This window comes from Stegastes partitus, unplaced genomic scaffold, assembly GCF_000690725.1.
Source record: "Stegastes partitus isolate 25-593 unplaced genomic scaffold, Stegastes_partitus-1.0.2 Scaffold397, whole genome shotgun sequence".
NCBI classification, from domain to species: domain Eukaryota; kingdom Metazoa; phylum Chordata; class Actinopteri; family Pomacentridae; genus Stegastes; species Stegastes partitus.
Genome location: NW_007578128.1, coordinates 285662 through 298460, shown reverse-complemented (window position 1 = coordinate 298460; position 12799 = coordinate 285662). Strand labels below are relative to the sequence as shown.

Sequence of the window (12799 nt, the reverse complement as noted above, 5' to 3'; positions counted from 1 at the left end):
TTTAAAGTTGCAACTATTTAAGCAAATATTTGTCTATTGATTAATCTATTAATCGTTTTGCCTGTTACATTTTGACTATTATTTTTTATTTAGTAGCTACACTAAACAATTAGTTTTCCTTCAACAAAGCTAAGTTATTATGTATTTTTATTATGTAACACTTCGTAGAGATTTAGAGAAGTGAAGCGTAGGGTAGCCAACCAATTCACTGCAACCAAAATGACATGATGCAATAATTACAGACGTAAGTTAGAAGAAAAAAAACATTTTCTCACAAACTAAAAAAACCTATGCCTGCTTAAAATATCATGCTGACACATTTGCAACAGCAGCATCATTGATTATGTCGACTAATCGCAGCAGCCTGAACTGTCATAACCACGTAACTACTATTGTCACATCAGTAATTGCAAATTCAATACAAATCAATGGGCTACATTCATGACCTTTATCTCTACAGCAGCTTCCGCAATGCAACAAGGACTTATAGCTGTTTGCAAATACATTAATAAACACTTCAGCTTCATTATAGTTTGTTGTAAACCAGCTATTGTATCTTCATATACCGACTGTACATGTCAAGTTGAGTGTCATCCAGTTTTGTACTGGACACATACCTGGATGACAAGAGGCCATTGCTGTGACAGACACTTGAAGACAGCTATGTTAGTTATTTCACGTATGAAAAGGGCTACACTGAAGGCTCCACAGAAGAAATGACAAATCTAACACGTGGTTAGAAGTGAACATTTCCATAGTCGCTCCTTAAGGCTTCACTTATATCCTCTGTTCCTCTAAACCCCTCTGGCTTTACAGATAGCTCAGTGGTGAGATCTTAAGATTCGGCATCAATTCCAACTTCAAATTCCTGCCAGCATCTACCAACGCCGCTTTAATAACGAGGAACCATCTATTTTCTCCATCAATCATAAACGCTACCTTCCTGCGGTGGCACACCAAAGGCATCAAGTGCTTTCAAGATCAATATAAAGATCGTGTCTTTTGTAGTTACATGGAGGCATCTGCTGAATTATTGCTACCAGCATCCCACAGATTCTGCTATTTTCAGGTCTGTCATCGTTTTGTTTCTCTGCATTAAAGACCCCCTGCAGTGAAAATCATGTTTTTATCTTGTCAACGTGTCCATACGGTGATCTTTTATTTGCTTTAAGAACAATCGTGAGTGAAATAAGCAGAGGACAGGTGTGATAGATGCCCATGCTTCCTCATGCAAGACAAATCGCATTTTTCATTCATACTCAATGTCAGAACATTGTTTTGCATTTTGAGACTATGTCCAGAATATTCAAAGCTGAAATCAGAGCAAGAACTGCCCTTTTGCTGCAATATTCAGGAAAGCAAAGGACCTAATTTACCTCCAAACAGATATTATAGCATTCATATCATTATTATAGGGCTGCATGGTGGCTTGGTGGTTGGCATTGTTGCCTCGCAGCAAGAAGGTCGCTGGCAGGTGGGGACACCAGGATCCCTCTTCGTGGAGTTTGCATGTTCTCCCTGTGCAGCGTGGGTACTCTCTGGGTTCTCCAGCTTCCTCACACAAGCCAAAAAACATGTTGAGGTTAACTGATGATTCTAAATTGTCTGTAGGTGTGAACGTGAGTGTGCTTGGTTGTCTGTCTCTAAGTGTAGCCCTGCCTGTCCAGAGTGTCCCCTGCCTTCGCCCTAAGTCAGCTGGGATAGGCTCCAGCCCCCCTGCAACCCTATGGGAGGATTAAGCAGCGTATAGATAATGGATGGATGGCTGGATCATTATTATAATCACACCTTCTTCTACTTCACTGGAAATAAATGTGAGCTCCAGCAATGTACAAGTGGCCTTTGGAAAATTTAATTAAAATTAACAAAATGGACAAAATGACGCCATTTGTTAGACCCATAAACTATATTTAAAAAAAAGAATAACTGTTGTTTTTTTTTTCATCTTCTGATTGTCATTAATCATCTGTGATGTGTAGTTCTGCTGGGAAAAGTACCCAAATCTAAACATAAAATGAAGATATTTAATCAAAATCCCTTTAATTTACATGTGTTGGTTTTTTTTTTGTACTAAACAGATGCACTCAAAAAAATATTTGCTCCTCAGCACAACCAAGCAGTCGTGACTGGGACCAACAGTCACATGACAAAAGTTCTTTTTGGCTCAACTACTGACTGTGTTTGCAAGTATGGGAACAAATTAAAGAGACTGAGCGCAAAATACATCATATTAACATGGTTCAAAAACTATACAGAACAGCAAGTTGTCAGCAAGTTGTTGGATGATTCAGCATGGTGAAATAACTTTTCAGAGTTCACATGCAGAGTAGTGTGGGAAGCAGATTTTGTAGAGGCTGTAAAAATGTAAATAATAACATATCTAAATAATATTTTGAACAAATTTTGAACTGTGATATGACGAGATCTCAAAAACATCTGTCCTCTGTAAAGAAATCAAAAAGGTAACATACCTGAGTGGACATACAGGTTAAAAGAAGCTTGTTTCTGCTCTTTAACCGTAGTTTTCACAATGGCGCCTATTTCATTTGTAAAGCATTTAATAACTATGATCCATGCTTTTTTCTGTGACCCTCTCTGTGCAGATCAAAGAAACAAAACGTCACACGACGCTGTTTCAGCATCTCAGCACTGTTCCATTTGATGAACTCTGTTAAGGCTATGAATCAGTCAGGCTGGAAAAAAAGTAGAATTTCACTCATTATCGATAAGTCTGTCATGCTTCTGAATAATCGATGGATTGGTTAGTCTGTAAAATGTCAGAAATTACAGGCAAAAAATGCTTTCTAACTACACACAATGGCATTTTCAAATCACTTGTTAGTCATAAATAAACAAACTAAAAGATGTCCACTTTACAATGACATAAAATAGGAAAAAAATCTGCAAATTGACACATTTGTCTGGCTGGAACCAGAAAATCTCTTTTGGTTAACATCCACAGCAGCTGCCCCTGCTGGGTTTTCATATTTTCATATTTTGTAAAACTTATTTAAACTTTCTTTTCTGACACCTATATTTGGATTATTCCTGGGGACTTTTTGAGCTGTGGGGGACTGCTCTATTTTTTTTTTTCCCACCACGTTGTTAGCACTTTCGTTCAGCGGCGCTGCAGTTGCATGGCAACCAGAACAACAACGGACATCGGCAAAGAAATCAGAGGAAGGGTTGTGCAGGAGGAGGAGACAACAAAGCAGAGGCATGAGCCATACGTTCCTTCTATTATAATGGACATTGTGAGATCTCTTAACAAAGAGACAGATGAGCTAACAGCCGATGGGAGGGCGGTGAATGTACTGTTGGGTGTTTCACAGAGATACAGCTGTATGAATTACTCCAAACTGAATCATTACCATGGATGGCTTTCAGATGGTTCTGGCTGATAGGAATGGATCACAGATTAGCAACAACGTTAACCAAGGGTGGATGCATCATGGTGAAGGAACATTTTTGGAGCCCATATATGTGGCTACACAGGATGTGCCATCTTGGCTGGCTGTCTTGTGGCTGATAATTGTCTTTTGTCCCTATTATGGGCATCTGTATTTTTATTGACTGATTACTGATAAATGCAATGCGCTACTTCAGGTCAGATGCAGCCTCCTCTCTCTGTCTGTAGTCACTGCACTGCAAAAACTGACCAAGAAACGAAACCCAGGAAATTAGCTGCTCTCACAGTGACTAAAGCTATGCTTACGGCAAGGAGCTAAGTTAGAAGGTCGCCACAAATGAATAATAATTAATAATGCTTTAAGATCTGGACCTTAGTGAGCAATAAAAGTGATGCCAAAATAAGAAATATTAGGAAAATAGAGAAGAACAGGAGACAAACTGAGAGTGTCCTCATGTAACCATTCCTATTTCAATTTTACATATTCAGGTATAGTCACCTTAATAATGCAGAACCTAGTAATGAATGACAGTTCTCTGTTAAAATATTTCACAGAACGTATATCTGTTCCCAATATCGGTTATCGACCTTCCACGATCACCAATAATCGTTAAAGCAAACAGACACTTGTATTTTTCTCACCTGTCAGAGAGCTTTTTAGCGAAGCCAAAGTCAGTCAGACGGATGTGCCCTTCACTGTCCAGCAGGATGTTCTCTGGCTTCAAGTCTCGGTACACGATTTCTTTGGAGTGGAGGTACTCGATGGCGCATACGATCTCTGAGGTATAGAAGAGGCCCGTTGCGTTGCTGAAGCGTCCACGGCTGCGGAGGTAGCTGAACAGCTCGCCGCCCGGTACGTAGTCCATCAGCATGTACAGGAAACGCTCATCGTGGTGGGTCCAGAACCTGCCATCAAAAAAACACAAAGGAGACACAGGTTCAACATGTGGTCGATTCATCGTTAATAAAGGTTTTTGTGGAGCTAAACGCAACCTCTTCAGTCCACATCTCTACATGTCCTTTGGAGGGTAAAACTGTTAAAGTGCTGTCTGACGAGTTGGGGAAATCAGATAAAATGAGAAGCAGTATCAGTCTCAGATTCCTTTATCCCCCAGTGTGGTTTGGAGGAGCGTGCAGCAACTATTTCAGCTGGAAGGGCACTTCAGAGGAATAAAAACAAGAGAGAACTGTCACTGATGAAGATGGAGGAGGCTCCAGTGTTTTCCATAAGTGCTGGCTGCTGGCCACAGACGATTACCGACTCTTTCCTGCACTGCTGTTTCAGCTCCATGCTTCCCTTTCCTTTGTTTTTTTTTTTTTTTACAGTTCTACTTATCTCGATTTGCAATCAGCTTATTTCCAAACATACAGCAAATATGGTACTCAGATGTTATGTACTACCAAATAACTATCAGATAGCAAGCCAGCAGATACTATCGCAGATATACTTTGTACAGACCATAAATGTCAAAGATGTGTTTGAGGTCATTTAGCGTTTTCTCACATTGTGTGTCACTTAGAGAGTGTTGATGAATTGATTTTTATACTGCAACCCACCTGAACTTGAGATACTTCTTCAAAATCACATCATTCTACATATCTTATTTAAAATTGCCTGAAATAAACTACTAACTGCATTCAGTAAAAAATTAAAAATAGTTGGTGGAGCCACCAATTAATTTTTGCAACATTAGTAGTCACAGACATAAAACTTTAATTTTTTTGATTTACAGCATTACAACTTTGTTATACTGCACAACACAGCTTTTTTTTCTTGCTTCTCTCCACTTTTAATCCTGCTTTTGCTGTTGCATTTGAGGTGCAGGATTTTATACTGCAGTAAACAATCAGCTCACAGTGGGGAAAAATGTGACAGGACTCAGTTCCATGTTTCTTACTTGTGCCAGTAAAAGTCTCAAAAATCCTAATCTGCTATTGATTATGTGCACATTTCATCATTTTTATTTCTGCTGCAACAGTCCTGGCACTGCTCAACGCTTCTCAAATGTCCGTCAGTCAATCACACATCTTAGAAGATGACCTAAATTCAATATTTGGAAAACACACAAACCACAAAAATAAGAACTGGGAAGCAACACTCGGTCCCTAGAAACACAACTAACACCTCCTCAACTCAGGATTTGTGGCTGTTGCTGCTGTTAGATAAAAGTAAGAACAGCAATATAGGAATGATTCAGTTTGTGTTTAGCAAAGCCTTCAACACAACAAATGCTGCACATAATTAACCATTTTTTGCTTTATTTAACATCATTTTTCAGCTTGATTTAACACATTTATTGGAGTCTAACCCCTCATAAAATCCTATTATACACAGATCAGCCACAATAATAAAACTATCTGCCTTAATTTGTGAAGTAGCATCCACATGAATGCCAGGATCAATAGTTTCCCAACAGATCACTGCATTGTTATTCCCTTCACCTGTCAGTACTTTTATATTTTGGCTGACTGATGTACTGTGTATGACTTTCTCACAGTCCTTACCTAATGACAAGGAGTGTGAGCCAACAATTGTACTGTTTTAACACAAGGCCGATTCGAAGCGAACAGCTCACCTCACGCTGCTCTTTTAATCTATAATTAACCGATTATAATTTCTTTACAAATACCGCTTAAAAACAACGATTACTTCATGAGGCAGCACAAGTCTATTTAACTCCTGTTGTGTTTTGAAATGTATAAAGTGAGAAGGAAGCTTGTAATTTTAGACATTGTTTGATGTATATGAAACATACATCAGATTTAGATACAGCAAAGCATAACAGGGACAGGCTTTGGGGAAATGTTTTTTTTTATATTAGGCAAAAGGAAGAAATCTGCACAGGGACTGCTTCTCACTTAAGAATGCGCTTGGGAGATCAGTATTTTATTGCACTCAATAAAGTTCGATGTGACTCCTCTGTATCACCCTGCTGATTTCACTCAAACCGTCTCCTCCTTCAAACTGCAAATTATATTGGATTTGTATCAGCAGGGAACCTTTTGTGGTATGGACATCCCCATCAGAACAGGGGCCTCATTTGTAAGTGCGTAGAAAAGGTTCTAAATTCTGTCGCACGCTTGAAATTTAGGGTGTGCGCAAGTACAAAAAAATCTGCATGCGTACGGGGTCGTATGTACATCAGTGTTGATAAATCCCATTTGTTCTTAACCTCCGTGCTCGTGCATGTTGCCTTCAGAAATGCCTCCAAATCACCTTATACGGCAACAACATGCCTCTTTATAAAGCAAGTGAAGATTTATTTTTCCCTCACCTGCTGTCATCATCGTGGCAAAAAGGGCGAAAAAGAGGAATTTTTCTGAAACTAAGATGGAGGTACTTGTCAGTGAGGTTGAAGCAAACCAGAAAATATTGTTTGGTGCTTGAAATGTTGGGAAAAGCAGCGAAAGAAAAAATACTGCATGGGACAAGATAACCACTGCAGTTATTTCTGTTGGGTCAGAGGAGAGATCGCTGGAAAAAAATTTAAAAAGTGGTTTAACATTAAACTCAGTGCCAAAAAATGTATCACAGCCAATAAAAGAGAAATGACTGCAACTGGAGGAGGACGAATTAATACCGAACTTTCACCCCGTGGATAACCCTGATCACTACAGATGAGATTTTTTTAATAATTATACTAAGTCCAGCAAAAACATTCCACACTGTGTAACACACACCAATAAGCCAGCCATCTTCAACAGCTCCTGCTTGGAGATGCACAGAACTGTTATGCTCAAGGAATGAGTCGTGTGTACCTCCAGGCCACCGGGCAACAACGTTGGATAGCGACAAATGTGCATCGCAAGTTATTTGTTAGTTGATTGAATGAAACCCTTTTCTATTTACAAAATTAAATTCATTAGTGATGGTGCTTTGATTGCTATGTGGGTGCAGTCTATGGCTCCACTTATGTTTGGGAATCCAGCGATGGTCCCTGTTTGATTTGGGCTCGTTAGTGATGGCTGTAAGGGAACTTGACGTAGGCTGAGGCCAGGGAACTTATGGCATCCAACACTGCCAGCTTGATTCTGCTCAGTGGTGGCTGGAAATGCCGCATACGTCTCCAACCTCATGCTGGAATGTGTCTGTGGTCAAAATCCCTGAATGCTTTCTATTTCTAGTTTCACTATTCTACCGCTAGATTATGTGTGTACGCATGGTCAGAGTTGTGAGTATATTTATGCACATTCCTAAATATAAGTACAAGTTGATAAATTCCATACTTTGCGTAGGAATGTTCGTGCGCACGATCTACGCACATATCTGTGTGTACGCACTGATGACAAATGAGGCCCCAGGTCTGGAATGTGTTTTTGTGTATAATATCTAGTGTGACAATGGAGTAAAGGTGAATACCTAGATAAAGAAACACAGGAGGTGCTTTAAAGGAATAGTTTAACATTTTAGGAAACAGTCGTGATGCTGTTAGCTGAGCATAAGGTCAAGAAGTATATGTCAATGGCTAGAATGGTGTAATCCACAGTTAAAAACACAAACACCTGTAAAGTGTGTTTAACTAATAAGTACGCAAACAGAAAACCTGCGTTTGAGGTTGCAGAGGGTGTTATGTGCTCAAACTATTTCCTGATAAACAACAGCTGGGAATAGTGACTGTGTGTCTGAGACTAAAAACAAAACCTGTGTTCACTGACTGAACCCATTTCTGCAGGAGACGCTGCACAGAAGCGCTGGGTGGGTGGATACGTTAGAAAAAAACAAAACAAAACAAAAAAACCTTGTAAACCACGGAGAGTCCTCTTTACATAAACTAAACAAACATGATCCAACATGTAAATTTAGCTTGAGAGGTGATGGCAGGTCAGAAGAGCCAACCCTGCTTTCAGTCTTTCTGCTGAGGTAGACTGATCACAACTTGGTTCTAGCTCCATGTTAAAGTCCCAAGATGAGGAATTATTACTTTAAAATGTGCACAATGATTGTCCTCTTTGTGACTGACAAATTAAGTGGACTAAATGGCTGAGCTATTAAGAAATTATGGTCAAGGAATAAAGTCATACATTCACTTTTACACCATCTTCTGCTACATATAATTACATATATGTATCTTATACTGGAAAATATAAACCTCTTTTACCAAACTGTACAATTTACTTTTACTTATAGCTCATTAGACATTCCTTTAACTGGAGTGACTATAAAGTGGCTGATATGCAGGAACATCTTTGTATGCTTGTCATATACTTAACTGACAGATTTCTGTAAGGTTTGCTGGTACTAATGTTTAAAGTCTCTTTACCTCTTTTACCTGGACTAAATTGTCGTAAATCTCGTTTTGGCCTGATGATGATTAGCAACAACGATTTGATCATCATACAAGAGCCATTGGATCTTCACCTTCTCAACTCTCCTGAAACTAACCATCTGTGACAAGCTGTTTTATTGGAAAACTTAGCAAAACCTAAGCGTAAAATCATGATATTTAATCAGAATCACTTTATTCTGCAGGCTGCATTTAAAATGTACCAAAAACAAATCATTTACACACGCCAGATTCTTTGAAAAACAAAGAATTATACGCTCACTGTAGCTGAGAAACCATTAGTGCCTCAACTGCAACCAACAGTTCCAAGGCAAAAAACAAAAAACCAGGAACTTTTTGGCTGTGTTAAACAGCAAGTTTAGCAAATTTGAACAATAAGTCATAAAATAAGTAATATGTAGAATCACCGTATTTTCCAGTACTGAGAACATTTGTGGGCTCTTGGGATTTTTTTTCTCCGTTTTGGTTGTGCTGTTTCCATTGAGGTGCAGGTCTTACCGCAGTGAAAGATCTGCCCACATGGATTCAAAAACACCCACAAACTCTTTGGAGTAGAGAGGATTAATTAGATGTTTCGGCGTCATTAAATATGGCATCTTATTTAAATTTCATCCAGACAAAGACATGATGATTTCTCATCAAGTGTTTTTTTTTTTTTTTTACCCTGTGGAGCATCACACTACTTCATTCATACCTAATTGAATTCGCACCAATGAGACAAGTAACTAGTGTACGTCATAAATTCTTCTAAATTGCTTGTTCCTGTCACATAAGAACTAATCTGTCCATATGACCAGATCTTGCAAGACACCAATTGTATACCTCCATAATGTACTGCCCTGAACTCAGCAGTTTGAATTGGGTTCACTCATCATTGTCTGTCCAAGTGGTTGATTATCTCATTAGTCCTTGGTGACATAGTGTGTGTGGTATTGTGATGACACTTTTTCACGTCGTGTTGATTTAATCGATACCTCATGAGGCTCGGCCCCGAAGATGAACACATCAGATTTACTCTTAATTGGAATCAGTGTGTGAGGATTCGCTGCTGAGACTCAACTTTGACTTTCTTCATGTGTAATGTTTGCCCAGTGGACCGTGACCTCTTCCTCCCCCCGGTGTGGTTGTGGGTGAGACTCACAGTCGGATGAGGAAGGGGTGGTTGACCTCTGTCAGCACCTCCTTCTCGTTGTGGACGTGCTGCTCCTGCTTCAGTCGGATTACGTCGGGGATCTTCATCTGCTTCAGGGCGAAGAAGGCCCTGCTCTTCTTGTCCTTGACCAGGAAGACTCGGCCGAAGGTCCCCGTGCCTATGAAGGGGGTGAAGAAGAAGGTTGTATTTTAATGCATCTATTAATTACTATCATTCATATGAATCCTTTTATAATCAGTCATTACAGTTTCCAAAGTAATGACCTCCAATCTCTGACCAGCAGTCCAAAATCCAGTGAAACCTATTTTACAATATTGTAATAATAATAATGGACCCTTGCAATCAAAATGATTTAACCCTCCTTAACCAGCAGCACATTATAGATGACATGAATAAAACCTAATTACATCACATCAGTTAAAGCCTTGGTAAGCAATCAGTGCTACAAATACACTATTAAAAGCTCTACAATCAAAAGCGAACACACTTTTAGGGGCTGATATTCCTTTAATTTATATTAAGATGTTTTGGTTTCAATGCCAACGTGCCACCTTGTGACTTGGCATACTGTGTTAGATGAAAAACATGGGTTTGTTTTACAGGAAAATGTATTTAGGTCCTGGCACTTCTGCAGTGGATATCCAGCCACAATCATGTCGTCTCTGCAAACCTTCAGTGACAAGCAGGGAGCAAATTTGTCCACATTTTTTGAAAAACACACAAAGCTCACAAATGTGACAAAAAACACTGTAGCCTGATCAAATTGACAGCAGAATTGGTGTTCAGTGATGAGGTCAACTTGAAAAAGTGGCAGTTTTTTTGCACGGTTTGTTGTGCAGGATCGTGAAATGAAATCGAAGCAGACATCCTAATTCACAATTAATGAAGCAAATTAAGGAACATGTTTGACAGCTGACGAGTTCATTATTTCAGTTTGGACAGAATTAGGATGGTCTTTATTCAGCTCCATCGTGAACAATATGCTTAAAATGACAAGATGTTTTTGCTTGTAGTCGTCATTATGGTGTAAATGTTGATTAGATAATGTCACGGCAAGAGAATAACGACGCCATCTGTGTTTCGATCGGCTCCCGATACGTCTTGCTTTCATGATGCAGTTCTGTGTACCACCAGGTGAGACATTTTCTGAAAGGCTGGATTTATGACATGAAGAACAACCAGAGTAACTCTGAAAGCTCTACAAGGCAAAAGAAAAAAAGAGCTCCACTGCTGGAGGAGGCAAAACAACCACAGAGTTATTAATACAAGCAGGTGTTTTACATACAAGACTACAAAAGACAAGCATTGAAATGTTGCTTAATCAGGAAAACATACTTCAGTAAGAAAAGAAAAAGTCTCCAGTGATGATTATACTACAATAAAGTACATTATATCATTAGATTATAATTATGCATTAATGCAAAAGCAGAATTTTACTGTTGTAGAAAGCCTAACCTCCTACAGCTCAAAGAATAAAGAACTGCTAAAAAGGTCTGCTTGGCTGACCTGCTAAACGTACATGACTAGTTCAAAATGATGCAGTGCAACAACCGAGTGTGTGTTCTTCCACTCCCAATGAAAATGGGAGACCTTGTGTTTTGTCGGAGGTGAAAAAAAGGACAAGAGTCTGGTTTGGGTGCAATGGGATTAGTAGTGACAATACAACTCTTTCAGTCCAAATGGCGGCGTAGTCTAATGACTGGTGGCAGCAGACTGTCGTCAGGTCTTGTCTGTTACAGTGCTGGCCTGTCATCAGGTTTTACCACAATCGCTGCTTTGATCTGATCGCTGATTAAATTAAAAATGTGGTCCCTTGGCCCAGACTCCATCTGAAATGTTACTGCATGTAGCCTGGCTCTACATCCCACCTACAGCATTATCAGATTGGCTCCAAATCTTGAGGAAATGACCAATCAACACTGTGTTTTTGGAGGATGTGGGAAAAGATGGAACACAGAGAGAGGAGCGTCGGTGGGAGGTGCCGCAGATGTTGCTGAAGTCACCACATGAATCATTATGATCTATTTCAATGACGGTCGTACCAGAGTTCATTTTCACTGTGGGCGAATATTGCTCCGCTGAAAATGCCTGAACTTGTTATGTTTGGGTGTAGCACAAGCACACCGGCAGAATGAAGAGACGCCAGTAAGCAATTTTTCAGCAAGCCGCATTTAATAAAAGGGCAAAAGTGATAAGGGATTTCATTCAATGGAGGTGAAAGCAATGGCTTTTAAATCACTCACTTATCTCTCCCGCCTGAATTCCAGCATAGTGCACTTTGTTGCAGTAAAATATAGCCAACACTAATGTTGTTGTTCATGCAGCGAGATTCAGCCAACCAATGTTCATAGTATGGTAATGATGAATATTTACCAGACAGAGTGGAAATCGGCTTAAAAAAATCAATATGGCATCAGAGCATTTTCATGATATATTAATCTTTTAAAAGTTTAACTTTTGATACAACATAGATGATGAGTCATAAATCTGCTCAAAAAAAAAACAACAAAACTTAGAAGATGACAACTTGTTTATCTCCTAACAGAAAAAACTCCATATTCTGTCTCACACACATATCTATACACCATAATCAAATACAGTTAAAATATACTGTTTACGTTTTTAAAAAATAAAAATACATATATATATACATACACATATATATGGCAAGCCGTTTAGGAAAATTATATATATATATATATAATGAAAGTCCGAATATATGAAATGAAAGTCCGAATATATTGAATGAAAGTCTGAATATATGGAACAAAAGTCTGAATATATGGAACGAAAGTCTGAATATATGGAACGAAAGTCTGAATATATGGAATGAAAGTCTGAATATATGGAATGAAAGTCTGAATATATGGAATAAAAGTCTGAATATATGGAACGAAAGTCTGAATATATGGAATGAAAGTCTGAATATATGGAATGAAAGTCTGAATATAT

At 38.9% G+C, this 12799-nt stretch overlaps 1 protein-coding gene across 2 annotated transcripts in view; it reads right to left on the bottom strand.

Annotated features, from left to right (window-relative positions):
* The window catches only part of prkx (protein kinase X-linked), a 60689-nt gene that overhangs the window by 30334 nt on the left and 17556 nt on the right, over window positions 1-12799 (bottom strand). For both annotated transcript variants that reach the window (XM_008285333.1, XM_008285332.1), the window contains 2 exons: window positions 9836-10004; window positions 4052-4315 (listed from right to left, as the gene is read on the bottom strand). In XM_008285333.1, the coding sequence (XP_008283555.1) occupies window positions 4052-4315; window positions 9836-10004 (433 nt within the window). The remainder of the gene's footprint in view (window positions 1-4051; window positions 4316-9835; window positions 10005-12799) is intronic.